At 36.0% G+C, this 21,925-nt stretch overlaps 1 protein-coding gene across 1 annotated transcript; it reads right to left on the bottom strand.

Annotated features, from left to right (window-relative positions):
- Positions 1-2,400: 2,400 nt before the first annotated feature.
- Positions 2,401-21,685, bottom strand: LGALS3 (galectin 3). The gene is made up of 6 exons (XM_053697341.1): positions 21,557-21,685; positions 9,230-9,253; positions 7,550-8,077; positions 6,315-6,403; positions 5,636-5,801; positions 2,401-2,808 (listed from the first exon to the last, which is right to left on the bottom strand). The coding sequence occupies exons 2-6, from the start codon at positions 9,248-9,250 to the stop codon at positions 2,653-2,655; spliced, it is 960 nt and encodes a 319-aa protein (XP_053553316.1). The 5' UTR covers positions 9,251-9,253; positions 21,557-21,685; the 3' UTR covers positions 2,401-2,652.
- Between the last annotated feature and the right edge of the window lie 240 nt (positions 21,686-21,925).

Raw genomic sequence — 21,925 nt, forward strand, 5'->3', positions numbered from 1 at the left:
AAACAATTGCCACTTTTGGGGAATCCCAGATTCATTCCAGGTTTAAGTTATGAGGTATTCCATCTGTGGAGGTTTAAGAATATTGTATATATAAACCAACTAATTAACCCCCTATCACTACGTCCATATAACTTAAGGGAGTTTCAGCTAAAATATGAAGTGTTATCAGATAAGTTCTACTTCTTCCAGGCAAAACATTATTTGCTGCAAAATGTTAGGTAAGGAACCAAGAATTGCTCTTAAGCATATGATTTTAGATTTTTCCCAAGCATTAAAAAGTGTCTACTGTCCCTCCTATATGGCATATTGCAAGCTCCAGAGATGGAGAGAGTCATTGGAGAGTATACTAGTAGGTGGGGTAAATATAACCTTAGTACAAGCGTGATTATTTCGTAGAGTTTGAGTAATTAAGAATATCGCAAAGTCATCTAAATTCAGAGAATCTCATTTTAGGTTAATACATTTTGATTACATTACCCCAAGGAGGGCACAAAAATGGAATCATTTAATAGATAAGTGCGTAAAATGTGGGGAGGCTGATCCATCTATAATTCATATGGTGTTTGTATGTCCTAAGATTAGACAGCTGTGGGGTAAAATAGAGTATTTTCTATCTAAGGTAATAAGGAAGAAGATTCAATTATCGGGAGAAAACTCTATCTTCCTAAATAAGGAGGCAAATTGGGGGGTAAACACTAGATTTATTCAATGGGTCATAATTTTAACGAGATCTTTAATCTATACAAACTGTATCAATAAGAATCCTTCTATGGGAGCAGTTAAAAAAAAAAATATTAGTCAGACAAGCGTTCCTGGAGGCTTACGATACCAAATTTTACAGTAAAGGAAATATTTTGACCTATAAGAACATATGGTTGGAATTTATTAAGTATATGGGGGAATATGTTTTGTTAAACATATCACAGATAATTCCATTATCTGACGGGAGTGAGGAAGGGGTGGGGTAGTTTTTTTTTTTTTTTAGGTTGGGGGAGATGGAGAGGGGTCAGGAGTGGACAAGTTGTTTATATGGAATTAGTATCCATCTAGAATAATAAATTAATAATGTGAGGCCATTTAGTGGTCTGTTCAGACTGAGCAAAGGAGAGTGAAGTGGATAGAATGGGGTGGATGCAGATATTATGAGTCTATTATAGTTAATTATTGGTTGTAATAATGTCACAGCTTATTTTTCTACTCTGCTGTATATTATATATGGTTTTTCATTAAATAAAAAAAAAGTTTCTTCTTTCCTTTTATTATTCCTTCCCACGATATTCTGTGTTGAAGAAATACTTATGTAGGGATCTGTAGCACTACATGACAGGATATAGCGCTGCCATCTACTGCTCCTACAGATGGATAACATTCTTGCAAAACTGCTGCCATATAGTGCTCCAGAAATGAGCCGGCTCCTAAGCTCCTGATAATAATAGAAGTAAATTAGAAAGTTATTTAAAAATCACATGCTCTAAATTGGGCTTCATAGCCCTTTAATATAATGCTGACCATCTGGAGTCTGGTTGATGTTTAGGACTAGTGCTGATCATAAAATGAGTTTGTATTCAGATAAAACATCAAGAAGAGTTGGGATGGAAGTCCTCATTTTGTGGTCTCAAGGTCTTCACTGTTTTGGTTTAGGATCTCTCAATTGAGGCCTCATGGAATGTCACCATCCAATAAAAGTAAAGTCCTTTATGTTCCTATACATTTATTTCTTTCATCACAAAGAGCTCACACGACCGCACCCTTTTATATTTGTGCCAGCAACTTCCTGAGCTTCACTTCAGCTGCCGCGTTTTGTTCTATTTTCCTGCCTTTTTTTCTTACATTCTTTGTAACTGAAGCGGAGGGTAAAAGAATGCTGGGCGGGAGGCAACGTGAAAGACTGGTGAGGAGCAGGTCAAGAGGCAGGAAAAATCAGGGTTATTGCACAAATATTGATTTCTGAACTCTTGCCAAGTTAAAACATTAATATTGTGTTTAAAAATGAATATGAACTTGTTTTCTTTGCATTATTAGGGAGCTCTGGAAAAACACTGCATCTTTTTTTGACCAGTTGTCGTATTCTGCAAATAAATGCTCTAAATGACAATATTTTATTTGGAACAGGGAGAAATGTCCGTTTAAGTAAAATTTATTTTGTTTTATTCTTTAAAACACAAATAGTAAAACTGATCATTTTGTAGTGGTCTATTTTGTTTTTGCTCAGAGCTGTAGTCTACCCTAGATATACTCAAAGGATACCAAGAGAATAAAATAACGTCAACTGGCTTTTTTATTTATATATAAACTGTGCATGTGAATGAGAAACATAAATACAAAAATGTAGGTTTCATGCCTTCTTTCAGCACAAAATCATATCTAGTGCTTCAAAGATAAATAAAACTCAAAAAAACGTTTATTTGTATAATATGTATTTTTGCTTTTATTAGTTTGCAGAAGATCCTGGTGCAACAATTCCTACCGAATACAACGCGTTTCACAATCCAAGTGTTTTAAATAGCAATTTTACATATAAATTGGTGTAAAAAATAGATTATGTAAAATATAAGACTTTTTTTTTTTACTATTAAATCAGTCAGATTATATACTTTTGTGCATTTTGCAACAGTAGATGTGGGTTTTTTTTTTTTTTATGCACAAATAAACTTATGCCATTGTTAATGAAACATCAGAAAGAGTAATGTCTCCGAAAATGCCGACAGATTTAATTTCATTCAATTCCTTTACTCTGTGTCTGAACTGGAAGAGGTTCTCGTTATTTATAGCCACGTTGAACTTGTCGGATTCACACAGAATCTGGATCTGAAATAGAAATGAGTTCAGAAATTTAAAGGGACGTTAAACCTCTGGTTACAACTACAGCACCTGCTGGCGCTTTACAAATAAATGATACTAATCCTTTCCTTGCTGTTTTCCCTCAGTATCTGCAGCCCTCTTCAGAGCCATTCTACCATTTTGAATTCTGCTAGTGGTACTAGTTGGTGAAGATCGACATCTTCATACTGTGACCTGAAATCCTTTAGCTTAGGTATTTCTGCACATTCACATCTTTATTTTGTACTTTTGAATTACATTTCTCATGATGCTCAGACACTCTTTAGGCTGGTATCATGGGAAATGTAGTTCCAAAATATCTGGGGGGGGGGAGGGTGTCACCCACTGTACATGATAAAGAGTGAGAAATTAACATTTCTACAGGGGCTGCATTGTTGTATTATTCATGTGGCATTTTTATATGCGCTTTGTAACTTTTGAACCACTTATAAAGACTGCAAAAATGTAAATCTGTCACTCTGTATACGCAAGCCGCACACTTCACTGATCTGTGAATAGTCACTACTTCTGTCACAGGGTGCAGCAATACCTATGCTCCAAGATGGTGGCTCCCAGTATGAAGATGCAGAACTTTACCATCTGGCTTATATAAAGGGTTAAAATAAGGGAACAGCTCTGTAGAGATTTGAAGGCACTGGAGGAAAACCAGCAGCTTGGTGAGTAGTAACAGCAGATAACTACAGGGTTAATATTTAATGCAGAAAAACACCCACAAACTATCAAAATAAATAAATTCATGGATAGAAAAATAAAAAACACCCTTATTAATTTGAGTAAAATTCAAAAGCGGTTACTTTTATATATTGTTTCCTATAATAATAAATCCTCAAAAGTAAATAATTGCTGACATTAGGTAACAATTAGGCATGTGCATTCAGACAAGTTTGTGGCCACCGCGAGCGGAGAAAGTGCAACACGCTAAGATCTGGGCAAATCCAGGTGTTCGTGTGTTGCACTTTTACAAGAAGAAATACAGCCAAGAAAATAGCTGAATGCTGGCGGCGGCGGCCATATTAGGCATTTGTTTGCTAACAAATAGTCCAAATGCACATGCTTACTAAAAATGTGTTTCACAAAACGGGTTAGCCATATAGGTAAAGTCCCACTCAGGTGCCACAAGCACTGCAGGTCCTGAGCAGGAAATGTCGAGTGAATCAATGAGGAAAGACCATTAGATGTACTGACCAATGGCTAGGGCAAGAGGCCGCCTGTCATGTCATGGGTGAGGGTATAATAAGGTGCAATATACATCCTATATTTAGTTTATGAATAAGTTTTAATGGTATCAGAAGGTACAATATATAATTAACACTGACTGATGGGAAAGGGGGTGGATGTGGGTCACACTCCAAGGCATTAATAAAGGGACAGTCTATGTTGCGCTAGTGAGACCACTAACCGTTTGAAGTATGGTGAAAGTTTTGAAGAGGGCTAATCAACATGTGAAAAAGATTCCCAGATGTGATGTACTTATTTATAATCCCAAAATTAAATCAAAAATGATACTAAACCAGTTTTTGTAACCAAATTCAGCCTAAAATACAATAAAGTTTGTAGCATCATGAAATAATCTATTCTGATCCGAAATTAAAACAAATTGTAGGAAATGCTGTAAATTTGTGTCAAGGCGAGGTAGAACTGTAAGTAGTTCTGTGTCCTTTTCTTTTACCTATAAACAGAGAACATGGCTTACAAGAAAAAAAGTTTTTTTTTTATAAAATGTAAGCATTCATGTAATCGAGGGTGTTCCTTTTACTTCTATGGTTCCTTCAACAAAAACAAAAACACAGGATTCTTTTTTTAAAACTATTTAACCATCCATGTTTTTTTTGTTTTTTTTTTAATTAAACATGTGGTGGCTGGTTAAAACAGTACATGGAGTAGAACAAAGACATCTCAAGGAGAGGTTTTTGGAACACATGATCAATTGAGTATTCTGACTCATATACCCCTATAACTTGTCACTTTAGAAAGTACCATGATTTGAACACTAGTTATCCTTTTTTGTTTGTACTGCTATACCTTTAAATGTATTTAAATATTATGAGAGACCGAGGCTCCATAGGGCAGTGATCTAGTGCAAATGTGCACAAAACACTCTCCTTGCTCTCCTCTGCTGTGTACAATGCTTTTACCAGTACCCGGATACGTTTTGTGCTTTTAATAGATTTACAATAAAGGAGCTACTTTTACAGATATAATTGGACTTGGCTACATTGTATCGATAGTGTGGTAGGATGTGTGCAGTTATTGATACTTGGAGACGCTGTTCTCAGCATAGTGTCTGTACTGCAAGGCTTCAGGGCCCTAAATGGGACCTTTCCTGTGTGTTTCACCTCTTTGTGAAGATAATAGAGATAGATAATAGAGATAGATAATAGAGATAGATAATAGAGATAGATATACATACACACATAATACAATACAGGCAAAAGCATCTATTTCAAATGGAAAATAAAGGTAAAAATGAGCAGTTTGTAGATAATATAATGTATTCCCATAGGTAAAATGTATAATTGGGAACACAATTAAAAAAAAAAAAAAAAAATCATCCAATTAAACTGTCCCTTTAACATTGATTTGACCAGTAACCTCTCTCCCTGAATATTAATGATATTTATGTGTGTAGATATATAATTATATACAGTATCACATTATTGCACTTTAAATTAAAAAACAATTTGCTTCTATTATCTAATTTGCTTTATCCTCTTCTGCTGATCCTGAGCCCACCTAGGTATATAGTTTTCAACAAAAGGATACCAAGAAAATAAAGCAAATTTGATTAGCTTACCTTGAAAGGCTGACCAGGTACAAATGGAAACTTGGGAGATTGTCTTTCTTCCTGTCCCCACTTATCATGCAACAAGGAATTGCGCACAATAGCTTTTGGGTTTTCTGAAAACCGCGGATTAAGGTGGAAGGCTATATCACGTCCTTTACAGAAATTAATGGTGAAACTGTAGAAAACAAAACACAAAAACCATCAAATGTGTCAGACTGGTCAACTAAAGATTTAGCTAAATATGATACCTACTGAGACGAGCCGGGCTGGAGTTTTGTTCTATTTTCCTAAAGATACACATGTTGCAGATATAAAACTTATAGACCTGAATATAACTGTGCAAATAAATATGGAGAAAATGCACAGATAGGTGATCCATCAATACTAAAATGTCACGTTTACTAATTGCCACGCTCCCTGGCCTGCACCTATACAGGCTAATGGCAAAAGAGTCCTGATGCTCTATTTAAAGGGTTACGAAATACACATTTTTCTTTCATTAATCATAAGGAGTGTTCTTTTTTTTTTGTTTGAAATCCCATGTATTTGTATATTCAAATTTACTTTGTTGAAAAGCAGGTAGTTTTGGCTCTCTCCTCCACTAAATGCAAAATGTAGAGAAAATAACTCATTGTGTAAATTTTCATTTAAAGTAAAAAACAAAACCAAAACTGTTCAGTGGTTTTACCTTTTTGCGTTATTGTTGATAGCCCCTTGAATGTTAAACAGTTGTCGTTGCACAAGGCCGGATGGAAGAGGAAGATCATATGGCACTTTCTAGAAAACAGAAACGGATTTTGTTTAATTTTTTTTTTTTTTTTTTTAAAGAAAAAAACACATATGTTGTGTTAGTTTCTGTTGATAATTTGGTCAAGCTGTAAGATATTTTGAGTGAACATCTTTTGACTGATATACACAATGAAGTGCTGATTTTTTTTAGTATTGTAGGTCAATATACTGACCTTCTAGTCATTTTTCTTTGCCTTGATGAAACCAACAACCAAGGGGTTTAAGTTTCTAATGGCAGGATTGGTCATGAGTAGGGATGGGCGAATAGGTTTATATTCGAATGTTAGAACAAATGTTATTGTAGAAATTCGATTTACATAATAGAATGTTGATAAGAACGAATATTCTTAAAAATTCTATTATCGAATGTCACTTTCAAATATGAATATTACATTTATAAAACAAAGTTGTAGACTAGAAATACTATTTCGAATTCAAATGCTACATTCGGATAACATTTATACAACACAGTTGTAGACTAGAAATACTATTTCAAATGTTACATTCAAATGTCGTATTCAAATATTACATTTATAAAACACAGTATTAGACTAGAAATACTATTTAGAATTCAAATGTGACATTCGAATGTAACATTCAAATATGAATATATTACATTTCTAAATTGAATGTATATATAGCTAAACATTCTATTATTCAAACTAATATTTTCAAGTTTTATTGAAAAATTCAAAAAGGAAAATTCGAAAATAGAATGGTTATATAAACATTTGAACGAACAAATTAAAATTAATTATTTTTTACCCATGCTCATGCTAAAGATAATTAGCATATACAATTACAGCATATACTACTTTTTTAGTTGCATAGAAATGTATGGTTAAATAAATTATCTATTAATGAAATTATCTAATGAAGTAATTTAATTCAGTACAGATACATAACACAACTATGGGAGCCGTCCTTAACCAGTTAGCAATCTGTTCCTAAGAATCACTTATGCATTAACAAGCATTGCCTATTTTATTTCACTATTACATTTGGAACATATTTAAACTTTTCTTTTATGCAGAAATACTTGTAGCAGGTTTGATTATTTTTAAACCTTATGAAAGAGGCAATAAAACCAATTTTGTAATGCCCTTTAAAGCCTATGGAATAATTAAAACTCACCAATGGCCCAGTGGGTCCAGGATAAACGGGAGCTGAAGCTTTACCATCTCCAAACGCTGCTGGTTGACCTGGTGCACCTGGGTATTGCTGACCTGGTCCTGAGAACCCTGGGTATTGCTGACCTGGTCCTGGGTACCCCGGATATTGCTGACCTGGTCCAGGGAACTGCTGCCCTGCAGCAGGAGGAGCTCCAGGCCCAGCTGGTTGTCCTGGTGCACCTGGATATGGCTGACCTGGTGCAGGGAACTGCTGTCCTGAAGCAGGAGGAGCTCCAGGCCCAGCTGGTTGTCCTGGTGCACCTGGATATGGCTGACCTGGTGCACCTGGATATTGCTGACCTGGTGCACCTGGATATTGCTGACCTGGAGCACCTGGATATTGCTGACCTGGAGCACCTGGATATTGTTGCCCAGGATATCCTGGAAACTGCTGTCCAGCTGCGGGATTCTGGCCTCCCCAGCCTGGCCAGCCTTGGCCTTGAGACTGTTGTGCATTAGGAGCATTCTGGCCGGCTAAGGCATCCGTCAACTTAAGGAAATATTAAAAAAAAAAAAAGAGCAAAGATTTAGAATTCTGGCTTTCACAAAATTCCTCAAATCAGCTTATCACAAGTTATTTTGAAAGGTATTCCTTATAAAATACCCTTTACTTCTATGTAAATATTTATGCTTTATAAAGTCACTGGGATATAATATGTGTGTTGTCTTAAGAAACTTACAGAAGAGACACTTCTGTTTATAACCGATTATATATAAACATTTTTAAACAACAAGTACATTGGAAAAATGTTGTGTGCTTTTGTTTTGAATCATGCTTAATTTTGCTATTTGGTCATTTTCCAAAATGTAATGGAATACCACATTGGCTTTGCACTAGGATATGTAGGGATCACAGACTGTAAAAAAAAACTAAGCTTTACATGCTAGTTTGTGGTTTGCCAAAGTTGTATTGTCATTATTGATATAGGTGTTCAGACATTAAATCTGGGAAACAAATGAGCTATTTAGTACATTCTTTCAGTCAGTAATATCAGGGGGGTGTTTTTTTTGTAAAAACGTCCAGACATTGACCCTGTGTTTTAATGAGACATACAACTGATGGTTTACACTACCCAACAGTTTAATATTCTGCTTGAAGTGTGTGTGGATGAGATAGAGAGATAGAGAGAGATACACACACTGTATATAACGAGAAATATTTAAAGATAAAAAAAAAAAAAATTTGGTAAATTGATATGCTGCGTCCGATGATGAAAGTTCAGTTTTGAACTTGTATGTCTTAGGGAGGGGGTAGGACATTCACATATAAGTAGCTGGATGAGGGGGTTCATTTTGGCTTAGCGAAACCCTTCTCTTCTATGCAGTTGATACCCCGACTTAGTGACGTGCTTCTACTGAGAGGCCGGCTGTTATGGGTAGGGATGGTGGGTGAATGTAGGGATCCAGATCTTGGATAATATCTGATGTGCACACACACTGCACAATAACCTTACAATAATTATGTTTAATGTCCCTTTAAGTTATTTACAGTTTTTTGTTATTTGATGGAGCTGGACTGTTAGTCTGACCAAGGTTTACAAGGTCCCTCGGTACTCACAGCCAAGATTCAAGTTTACTGCAGAGATAACAAAAATTACTTCTAGTATTGCGTTTGTCTATTTTATTTTCTTCTGTTACTTACCGAGAATCCATCATCTGCCATGGTCTGAAAAAAAAAAAAAAAAATTTATATACAAGTCTGCTTATTATACAACAATTTTATAATGTAAAGAAGGGAAAGGCATGGTTTTTAGGAGGTTAGACAGTTGGGATATTTATAAGGGGACAATAAATAAAATTATAGATGTAATTATGTATAATGTATTCAAAGTAAAGATTAGCCTATGAATAGTATATACTGATGCATTTTTAAGTCATATTAGTTGTTTAAATAGTGAATAATTAATGTTTTAGCATCTATATATTTAATAAATACTGCAAAAAAAAAAAAAAAAAAAAAAAATGTCCTGCAGAAAATGAGAGAAGCCTCTTTAAAAAACACCCTTGATGTCTGCCAGCCTTTGTGCTATAATAAGTGGTCTGGTTTCTGCTAGCTTAGAACAGGTTCAGTTACCTAGCTGAAATTAAAGGCACTAAAAAAAATGCTCTAAGGTGTTAAAGGGCCATTATACACTATTTTTTTCTTTGCATAAATGCGTTGTAGATGATCTATTTATAAAGTACATGAAAAAAAAAAAAAAGTTTTGCTTATTTTTAAAGAACATTGCTCTGATTTTCAGACTCCTAACCAAGCCCCAAAGTTTTATTTGAATACCGTCAGCTACCTACTCCAGCTTGCTCCTGTTTGTGTAAAGGGTCTTTTCATATGCAAAAGAAGGGGGGGGGAGAGTGTCTTATTTCCCACTTGCAGTGGGCTTTCCAGCTGAGCTAAACTGAAAGCTTCTAAGTACATTTTTAAACCATTTTATACTGGATTTTTATATCAGTATCTGTGCATCTTATTCTTTATAGTAGTGTCTATTACATGCAGTTATATGAAAATGAATACATACTGTCCCTTTAAGAGTTTTAACTTAATGTCAAGTAAAAATTAATATAATTTCTCGTCCCACTACATAACTTCATGTGTAAATAAATACACAGGAAGAGTACAGAGATCATCTAACCATTAATACAAAATCTTAATAGCACAGAATGCATAAAAAAAATAAAATAATAAATTTTTTTTATTTTTTTTTTAAATCCCAGATTTGAACTATTACACCAAAGTTGACCATTGTCCTAAAGTAATCACTAATGCATTAGATATTCAGGATCCCCCCCAGTTAAGCTACTGCTATACGCTGCTACCCAATCTCCTTAGTGTACTGCAGATTCTGTTTTGTAATTAAGTTGTATTTCCTTTCGGATATCTATATAATGGTTATAAATGCTTTTCAAGAAGTGATGCAGTCAGTATGGTATGACTACACATCTGTATATATTCAAATATATCATAAAACTTATTAAAGACACAAATCATGTTCACAGTACATGAAGCTAGAGAGATGGGTTTTGTATACCAGGGTTTGTTTGTTAGCACATTTGTTTTGACTGCCATATAGGGCTCTTGTGTTCACCGCCCTGCCTGTTTTTTTGTTGTGGTTCGTTTTTTTTCCACCGTAATGATGTTCTTTTAATGCAGTTTCTTATTGGAAAACTTGAACAGAACTTCCCAAATCTCACATTTTTAGTTCTGCTTTTTCCTTTTGGCCACAAATACTATGACACACACATTCTTAGTTCTGCTTTTCCCCAGGGGCCGCAATGTGTGGCCGAAGGGCCAACCGGTGGCCCATTTCTGAAAAAGAGCATACAATAAAAGAAAGAAAGAAAAAAAAAAATCTATCATCAAATTTACCTCTTTATCTTGGTATCATTTATTAAAGCATAGCTCAATGCTAATACAGCATACTGGGATAGACTCAAGAGCGTGCACGTGTTGAGCACTATATGACAACAGTTTCTTGAGTCTACTGCAGTATGTTTTCAAGGAAAAGATTTAAAAGAAAGATGCCAAATGAAAGTTAGCTTTTTTTTTTTTTTTTTTTAAATGGTATGCTCTACATAAATCATGAAATGTTAATCTTACATGTGCCTTGAGATCTCTTATTTTTGAATGTGTATAATTAAACTCATTTGTATATGGGAAGTTAAGAGAACTTTGTAAAATATACAAATGTTGCTACTGCTTTGCATTTACATGGTTAACAATCATTTTTCCATAGTGACTCATCGCAGAGTCTACAAAATAACAGCCTGAGGGGAAGGAGAGGCGAATTCTCTCATATGGGCGCAGTTAAAGTGCACTGAACAAACAGGCACATTAAAAGGGATTAGAAACGTAACGGAGAAGCTCGGCCATGAACTGGAAACCTCTTTATTGTATAGATAGTTTAAGATGTCCTCTCTGACCCTTAGAAAGGATAATATCATATAATGAATGTAAACGAACAAGTTTTAAAAATTCTAAGACTTAAAGGGACACTGAACCCAATTTTTTTCTTTCATGATTCAGATACAGCATGCAATTTTAAGCAACTTTCTAATTTACTCCTATTATCAAATTGTCTTCATTCTCTTGGTATCTTTATTTGAAATGCAAGAATGTAAGTTTAGATGCCGGCCCATTTTTGGTGAACACACTGTGTTGTTCTTGCTGATTATTGGTGGGTGAACTTATCCACCGATAAACAAGTGCTTTCCATGGTCCTGAACCAAAAAAAAAAAAAAAAATAGCTTAGATGCCTTCTTTTTCAAATAAAGAAAGCAAGAGAACGAAGAAAAAATAGGAGTAAATTAGAAAGTTGCTTAAATTTGCATGCTCTATCTGAATCATGAAAGAAAAAAATTTGGGTTCAGTGTCCCTTTAAGTTCTGAACTCTACATTAATATAAATATTTCTAGATGTTATCACTAAGCAGCATTCTAATTTCAAACTTTACACAAGGCAATGACAGATGCAGCAGCCAGCCACAGACTTAAAGGGATAGGAAACCCCAGCATTTTCTTTTTGTTTGGATAGAACATACAAATGTAAAACAACTTTCCAATTTACTTCTATTATCAAATTTGCTTCATTATCTTGTTATCCTTTGCTGAAGGAACAGCATTGCACTACTGGCAGCTAGATGAAGACATCTAGTTAGCCAATAACAAGAGATTAAAATATGTGCAGGCACCAATCAGCAGCTAGCTCCCACTAGTGTAGGCTATGTGCATATTCTCTCAACAAAGCACATTTGAAAATAGAAGTTACATCCTCTGAATCAAGCAGGTTTAATTTTGCCTTTCCTATCCCTTTAATAACCCTGTTTTTGTAGATCCAAATCAACCTATAAAGCTGCAAGGGTTGTCCCTATTAGCAATGACCAATATATACCTAGATACTGGTTGTGCACAATGATGCATTTCCTACAAGTTTCTTTTTTAAGAGATTTATTGTCTAACATATTTGTATGAAAAAGGTGCTTAAAAACTGCTTAATTGTATTACATCCTATGTTCGTCAGTTAAAAAAATATTAACATTGAATAGGCAGCAACATTTTGCCGGAAAGATAGGATACCCCCAAGGAATGCGAGTGCAGCAGTGCGTTGCAATGAGAGGCAGCAGGAGTGCAGTAGCGCCAGGTGCAATGTAAGGTGTATAATGCAGTTGCTGTGCTAAGGCAGAGGATGGCTGCTGTGTAGAATACAGGTACAGAAGTCAGTGCTCCTTTTTGGCACTCTGATTTGACTCTGGCTGCTGCCAGCTTCAGCATACCCGACAGGAAAGGGTTAAGCAGGATTGGGTAGGGTACAGGAGCCATCATCACATGGTTGTGCCCACTTCCACCTCTTGTTAGGGTGTGCCATCATAAGATCAGTAACATTTTGCAGATAATACTTTGTAAAGTTTCATACAGGTCATCTTCAGTGCGTGCTACAAAAAGATTATAAAGGTTTCATTCACTCTCTGGACGAGTGTGTGTGGTTTTGCCAGTTCAGATCAGGGACACTCCCTTTGTAATATATTTGCCTGGTCTCTGCTGCTGTAGCCAATTAGAGCTAGTTGTATATAAGCTCCTGCATTTATCCAATTAATCACTGTAAAGCATGGCAACATACTTAAAGGGACAGTATACACCAATTGTCATCTAACTGCATGTAATAGACTCTACTATAAAGAAGAATATGCACAGATACGCATCTAAAAATCCTGTATAACCCTCCCCCCCCCCACACATTAACAAACCGGAGCAATCTGAAGTCTGTATACATCAGTATACATTTAAAACGTTGGGGCTTGGTTAGGAGTCTGAAAATCAGCACAATGTTATTTAAAAATAAGCAAAAACCCTATACATCTTTACTAAGACACCCACAGATGGGCTTTGTAAATGGATCATCTCCAAAACATTTATGTAAAGAAAAATCTAGTGTACACACTGTACAATGTCCCTTTAAATATGCATGTATGAAGTACTCCAGCATCTTTGTGGCTGGGGGAAAGGCACAGTTTGTATAGGTAAATGCTTTATGGCCCATTTAAATCACGTTTAATGGTCACATGAAGCATTTGCAGTGTACCTTATCAGACTGTTAACTCTTACTATGCATGGGAGTTACCGAGTATTTGGATAACACTTGTGTGAGCTCTGTCAGAATATCCAGACAAGGGAATCAGCTCAGCAGCTATCTATAGCCGTGCACAAGGGCAGCTCTAGAGTGACCAGATTACTGGGTCAATAGATACTAACACCTAGTTCACAAATCCTCTAAACCTGTGTTCTGTTAGGGGGTCCCCGAGTGCTAGAATGGAAGAACCCTGCTCTAAACCAGTGTTTCTCAATGACAGTCCTCAGGGAACACCAACAGGCTAGATTTGCAGAATATCTAAATTAGATCACAGATAAAATAATCCGCTGATCAGTAACCATGGTTATTATTAACCCTCTCTCACCAAAGGGGTAATCCTGAAAATCTGGCCTTTTAATGTGTCCTGAGGACTGGAATTGAGAAACTTTACTAAACAATCGATTCATATATCTCAACACTACATTCACTGAAAAATCTGGATCCTGCAATTGAAAATATGCATTACCGGCTATAAACTGCCAATTGGATGGCATGAAGCGATTCACAATATTTGATCCCCAGATGTTCCTATTGGTTGAATTTAGTGTTAGGCTCCTGAATAATAATAATAATAATAATAATAATAATAATAATAATAATAATAAGATGTAAGGCTGGAATACTCGCTCACCAGTTCCCCCATACTTCTGCACACACCATTATCTGTACAGTGATCTTTCAGAATAAATATAGAATTAGAAAATCCCATATTTCTATTGTTTTTTCACACAACTGCTATTTAAATAGATTACAATCTGTGATTCAAAGTATTTTAATGTAAATTCTAACCTCTTGGCTGCTAGAGAGAGAGCAGTAATGCATTGTAGCCTCCTCTGGCAGGTAATGGGGGGGGGAGTGGGGGATATGTTATTAAAGGGCCATAATCCATCATAAAATGCATGCTCTATCGACCCTGCTTTACTGTGCGTTTAACCTCCACAAAGGGCTCACACACACAGAGTAGAAATGCCATTTAAGCATGTCATTTCTCTATTAACTTTAATTTGACTATTATGGCCCTTTTTAAATGATATGAATGTGCATGCTTTTAAAGTTTCCCCTCTCAAAAAGAAAGGGTCCATGTAATAATTAAGCATTCGTGACGCTCTGAATGCGGAAGTAGGCGGCTGCATTTATTCTTGTGAAAAACGCAACACTCTAAGGGGTCGATTTATCTCACAAGAGAACCTGCAGTCCGTATTTATGAAGCAGCGGTCATTATACAGCTGCTTCCTTAACCTTTCGCCACCTCTTAGGAGGCAAATTTTAATCTCCTCGGTCTCGTCTGACCGGTGAAATTGACAGCTCCTGCCCACACGTGATTGGCTATGCGTAGGGAGGGATTGTAAGCAAGCGCAAAATAGCGCTTGTGTGCAATGCTGAATTCTGGCAGCAGAATTCAGCCAGAGGTGAGCTGTGGCAGACAGGGGGGCGTATGTGCGCCCCTGTCCACCGATGCTTGATAAATTGACCCCCAAGATCTGTGCAAATCCAGGTATTAGTGTGTTTTACTTTAAAAAAAAATAAAAAAAATGCTGCTCCGAAAAGAGCAGAATGCTGTGAGCGGCTGCCGTCTAACGCATTCAGATCATCACGAATGCCCATGCCTAGTAATATAATAAAGTCTTAAATAAGAACGTTTGTGGTATACATAAGGCTATCCCTAGCTCCTTCGGTAAACAGACTAGACTGACCGAATGCCCTTTACCTGCAGTCACCTGTACGCTGCAGTCACCAACACGGCATTCTCAAAGCCTTGGCTTACGCAAGGTAATCTTTACAGGTAATTGCTCTAATAAAGGTCCAGACACACCCCAATTCATTACTAAAATGAATAACAAATGAATATTTGTATGTAACCTCTGGCTTAGATAAATAATGGTGATGCCCTTTGCCAACCCAGCATTTGACTAATGTGTTAGACTTTAGAGGTGAATTTGAAAGGGACTTTAAATTATTTGTTTTTGTGTATTTTGCATTGCAAAAGATCTACATACAAAACAAATGTTTTAAACTCTGTGATAACCAAGTGACAACCAGCACTAAACTACTTGAAAACCTAGGTGAGTTAACATAATCATCTGATCCCCTTTGATTATGACCAATTAGAGCTAGTGATAGGGAAGTTTGTGCACTATTGCTGCATACTTAGATCATGGAATTTAAGCTTCAGTCTGTCTTGAGGGATCGAACAAACATAAATCCAGAGGTAAAGCAAATAGTGTATATTACAATGTTTTATTGCCATTAATTCTGTAATTTATAAAACACACATTAACAAGAGTAGAAAAGCCAAGTGGAACCTATTTTAATAAATGTAAAGCCGTGAGATGTGTTTAGTCACAGTCCTATAAATGGGAAAAGTTTTAGATTTATTGTAGTACTCCGGGCATTGGATAGTTATCCATATTAAACCCAAGCACTTATTACTGTCTGTTTATGGCAGGATAGAGCAAGCTTAGTGGGCGCTTTAAATATCCATTAACTTTTGAACAATAAATGTTCTGGGGGGGAGGGGCAAATCTGCAATTAAAATAAATATACTTGCCATTTTGTTAACAAATTTTTTTAGTTTTCTAGACCAGGAACAAACTATTTAAAAAACATTTGTATATTATCTAATTTGCTGTGGCCAAATAACAAAGATAAATTAGCTCCTACACTGGTTACACAATCACTGTGTAGCATGTTGAAGGGTGTAAAGTTCTAGAGCTGCAGGATGCTATAAATATTTTAGGGGAGGGGGGGGGGGAATTATAGTTTGCATGCAATGCCTCTTAAATAGAATTAAGTTTTGAGAAATGATAAAGTGGCAAAGACTTCTATATATACAGAGAAAATCCAACCATATGTTTTTATTCATATCACTTTACACTTGTCATTTTTGATTAAAAAAAAACAAAAAAAAAACACCACACTGTTATAGCTGTAAATGCTTTATATAAAATATTTTTGGGGATTTTTCCTGTGTTGATAATACTATTAAAAGGGATAGTAAACCCAAATATTTTCTGTCATGATTCGGATAGAGCATGCAATTTTAAGCAACTTTCTAATTTACTCCTATTACCAATTCATTTTTGTTCCCTTGGTATCTTTGTTTGAAAAAAGCAGAAATGAAAGCTTTGGAGCCAGCTCATTTTTGGTTCAGTACACCTGGAAAGGGCTTTTGATTGGTGGCTACATTTAGCTAACCAATAAGCAAGCACAAGGTTCTGAACCTAAAATGGGCCAGCTCCAAAACATTCATTCTTGCCTTTTCAAACAAGTATACCAAGAGAACGAAGAAAAATTGATAATAGGAGTAAATTAGAAAGTTGCTTAAAATGTCATGCTCTTAATCAGGAGAAAAAAAAAAAAAAAAGTGGGTTTAGTATTCCTTTAAAGGGACATGAAACCCAAAAAGTTTCTTTCATGATTCATATAGAGAATACAATTTTAAACAATATGCTAATTTACTTTGATTATCTAGTTTGCTTCATTCTTTAGATATCCCTTGTTGAAGAAAAAGCAATGCACATGGGTGAGCCAATCACATTAGGCATCTATCTGCAACCACCAATCAACAGCTACTGAGCCTATCTAGATATGCTTTTCAGCAAAGGATATGAAGAGAATTAAGCAAATTAGAAAGTTGTTTAAAAATCACATGCCCTTTCTAAATAAAAAAGAAAAAAAATGGGTTTCATGTCCCTTTAATGAGCATAAAACTATTGAATGTAGATTTACAGAGATGCAATTTTGAAGCTTCACTTAGGGCACAAAGATAACTATTATGGGATGAGCAATGCTTTGTTTAGAACTTTTGATCACAAAAACTTTTGTAAATGATTTATAATTTGTTTAAATTCTGGCAACAAATCAAAGAAACTTCAGAGAAAAACCATTCATTAAAAGGGTATCACTATGCAATGAAAGGGAAGCTGAACTAGAAAAAAGAATTTCTGGATTCATTTTTACTATTAAAAAAGGGATAGTCTAGTCAAAATTAAACTTGCATGATTCAGATAGAACAGTCATTTTAAGCAACGTTCTAATTTACTCCATTCTCTTGCTATATTTATTTGAAAGCAGGAATATAAACTTTAGACACCAATCAGAAAGCGCTACTCAGGTGCTGAACCAAAAATGGGTCGGCTCCTAAGCTTACATTCTTGCTTTTTCAAATAAAGATACCAAGAGAATGAAGAAAAACTTATAATGGGAGTACATTTAGAAAGTTGTTTAAATTGCGTGCTTTATCTGAAGCATGAAAGTTTAATTTTGTGTAGACTATCCCTTTAATGTTCCCAGCCAGAAAGGAACCATCTACTTCACTAAACAATCCTGCACACATTATACCTTTGTGGGGCTTTACCCGCTCCTCATTTCCCCTCGCACAGACAATGAATCATTATTGACAGCTGATATTTATAACAAACAGGGCACCTGCATATGTCATGCATTGGAGTAATTTACTATACTTAGCTGAAGGGCAATTCCAGTCACAAACCAAATATCATTTGTGTAAAGTAATATAAAAAAAAAAAAATAAAAAAAATAAAAAAAATTACAAAGACTTTTCTGATTCAATTTATAATCTGTCCAGGCTCTGCTGCACATTAGTGTACTCTTGTGTAAAGCTGTCTACCTACAATAAAAAGCATATGAACCCCTTTCATTGCCAACATCCAGGCAAGGATTGCAACCTACTGCAGCAAAAGGAACTTTAAAAAGGGACAAAGTTCCATGATTCAGATTAAAAAAAAAAAAAAAAAAAATCTATTTTACTTTGCTCTTTTGCTGTCCTCTGTCAAAGCTGATCTCCTCTTCATGATAACAAACCAAGTTAGGATCAGGAGTGTGCACGTCTAGAGCATTATATGTATGACATTGTTAAACATTCTTGCATATACTGCTGCTCAATATACGTGCACGCTCCTAAGCATAGCTCAGTATGTTCTTATGGACAGGGTGTGACCCACTTCTCACCCTCAGCCCCTTGGTGTTCCATTTCTAAAGGGACTGATCAAGTCCTGCCCAAGCATACTATAGAGCATGGCTTCAAAAACTGTGTGTCGTGACACAGTGTGTCGGTGGCAGTGTGTAGGCGTGTCCCTGCTTCAGCACAATTTTTTTTTTTTAATTTAAAAAATTCTTTACATTTTTTTTTTGGTTTCCGACTTTCTGCCTGCCACGCATATCACGCGATTGATACCTAGTAGGTCACAGATCATCTTAACCTATTGGCGCAGCTTAGCGGGAACTGAAACTATTCCCATTGGTGACCCCATGGCACTTGACTAAGGTGACCATATTGCTGTTTTAAAAAGGGACACATTAAAAATGCATGTCCCTTTTTAAAACAGCAATATAGCATGTCAGGGCTGTTTTCAGAAATGTTTTGTATAAGAACCCTGACATATGTATTTTTCATACGTGTCCTTTTTAAAGCAGCAATATGGTCACCCTATTCCTGACTGCACACGTAGTCTCCTCAATCGGGTCGTGACTGCATGTGTAGTCTGCAGTAGTCAGTCGGACTCGCAGAGTTCCGAAGACAGCAGCTTAAACGCTGAGCTGAAGTCAAAGTGGGTTTAATTATTGCACTTACATACTGTTACTTGTAAAAACTATTTTGTTATGATATAAATTTATGTTTGTGTCCGTATCTGTTAAAACAGGTTAGTTTAACCTCCTGTTTGCTAGTACAACTGAACTACTGTGTCACAAAATTACGTAGGTCTAAAAAGTGTGTCACCAACTATAAAGGGGTAAAATACAGTTAAAGGGATAGTAAAGTCCAAACTAAAAACTTTCATGATTCAGATAGGGCATGTAATTTTAAACAACTTTCAAATTTACTTTTATCATCAAATTTGCTTTGTACTCTTGTTATTCTTAGTTGAAAGCTAAACATAGGTAGGCTCATATGCTAATTTCTAAGCCCTTGAAGGCCACCTCTGCATTTGACAGTTTTTCACCACTAGAGGGCATTAGTTCATGTGTTTTATATAGATAACACTGTGCTAATGCACATGAAGTTATTTAAGAGTCAGCACTAATTGCCTGAAATGCAAGTCCGTCAAATATCTGAGATAAGGAGGCAGTCTGCAGAAGCTTAGATACAAGGTAGTTGCAGAGGTAAAAAGTGTATTTCTATAACAGTGTTGGTTATGCAAAACTGGGGAATGGTAAAAAAAAGGGATTATCTATCTTTTTAAACAATAACATTAGGGAGCTAAGACTTTTATTGAGCCAATGACAAGAGACAGGTCCAATCAGCAGCTACCTCCCAGTAATGCATTTGTTGAAAAGCATACCTAGGAAGGCTCAGGTGCAGCAAAGGATACCAAGAGAACAAAGTAAATGTGGTAACAGAAGAACATTGAAAACCATGAACCTTTAATATGTATAGTTTAGAGGAGAGAAAGGATAGGAGGTGATAACAGAACTGACAAAAACAGACATCTGTTTTGCTTTAAACTAATCGGGTTTGAAAAACTAATTTCTGTGCCAGGCTCTGTTTTCTGAGTTGGCTGCTGCTAAATATTTTGAAAGAATTTGGAACCAAACCCCAGAATCTTACGAAAGTTCTTTCATTATGAGAATTATAGTTTTCACAGACAGGTCCTCACATGTATTCAGTGTGAAAAACTGATCTGATTACCTACAGAAGGGTTAACATCTGCACTGCCAACAGCAGGAGGTAGAACTACCACTGGGGGGTGAATTCCAGAACCCCATATCATTTTTTTATCCAGCATATATGTGACTTCATAGTATAATAATAATAATAATAATAATAATAAAGATTTCATCATTGCACAAAGGCTTGCTTCTATGTAACAATAGGTTTAAATATCTTTACTCTAAGGCACTCGTTTTCAAACCTGTCCTCAACCCTCCCCAACAGGCCAGATTTTCAGGATTACCTTGGGTGAGAGCAGGTAAAATAACCATGGTTACTAATCAGGTGATTGTTTCACCTGTGCTCTAGTTCAGATACCCTCAAAATAAGCCTGTTAGGGAGGACAGGTTAGAAAACCACTGCTCTAAGGGAAGGAAACTGAAAACCAAAAATGTTTTTCCGTGATTCAGATAGAACATACAATTTTAAACAGTGTTCCCTATTTACTTCTATCATCAAATTTTCTTTGTTCTCATGATAGATATCTTTTGTTGAAAAACAGGGACGTGAGCTTAGGAGCGTGCACGTTGTGTCTGGAGCACTAAATGGCAGCAGCTTTGTAAGAATCTTATCCATTTGCAAGAGCACTAGATGGCAGCACTATTTCCTGCCATGTACTTTTCCAGATGCCTACCTAGGTATCTCTTCAACAAAGAATACCATAGGAATAAAGCAGATTTGATTAAATTGTTAACTCTGTATTAATCACCAAAGAACATTTTGGGCCTTTAAGACCACAGGCAGCAGCCATATTGGTACAGCAGATATAATTGGCAAGGAAGAGATTATATTCTGGTTGAAAAATTTGGTATTAGTGACTTGTAAAGGAGTTAAATACTGTTTAGAATTGCTTTGCGCCTAAGTAGATCACTGGCAATTAGCGGGGAAATGCAAATGCCACTCCTGTCCTGCAAGGCTTGTGGCTCTAAAGCATAGTTTATATATTGTATAGGGTATACAATCTCAGCTAATACAAAAATAACAAGCTCTGATGTATTAGAGGATGCAATTGTTGCATTAACAGAGCATAAAAGTGCAAAGTGGACGTGTTATATGCAATAAAAAAGCCCTAACTTTATATCTAACCCCTGCAGAAGCCTAAACAGATTGTTAAATTCTATGTAGCAGAGAAAGTTAGTTTAGTAACAAGTGCTGGGATAGTGATAAATACAGATACTTACAGGGGGTGATGAAATGAGCCAGAGAAGAGATCAGAGCAGCCTTTAGGGATGTCAGGAAGGTTAGAACTGAGGCAGATTTGAGAGCAGGCATTGAGCACACACCCAGCTGTGCCACACCCCCTGCAACTCCCATCCAAAACCAGCTCTGCTACATAGCAACACACTCCCCTCCTGCACTCATGGCATGAATACAAGGATCTGCTTGTTACCAAAACATGGCTTTTTAGAGCAGGAGAGATACATTAGTAGGAAAGTGTGTAAATCTAGAAGTGTCTGTTGCCAGAGGGCTGCAAACACAATGCTGGGCTGGTCCTGCTGCAACACGAGCAATAAGCAGTGACTCAGATTTACCTGTTGCCTTTTTCCCAT

This window comes from Bombina bombina, chromosome 1, assembly GCF_027579735.1.
Source record: "Bombina bombina isolate aBomBom1 chromosome 1, aBomBom1.pri, whole genome shotgun sequence".
Taxonomy (NCBI): domain Eukaryota; kingdom Metazoa; phylum Chordata; class Amphibia; order Anura; family Bombinatoridae; genus Bombina; species Bombina bombina.

Coding starts and splice junctions, on each gene's coding strand:
- LGALS3 (XM_053697341.1), bottom strand. CDS start 9,250: ATGGCAGATGATGGATTCTCG. Junction 8,078..9,229: donor TGGCAGATGATGGATTCTCG/GTAAGTAACAGA, acceptor TATTTCCTTAAG/TTGACGGATGCCTTAGCCGG. Junction 5,802..6,314: donor ATCAACAATAACGCAAAAAG/GTAAAACCACTG, acceptor TGTTTTCTACAG/TTTCACCATTAATTTCTGTA.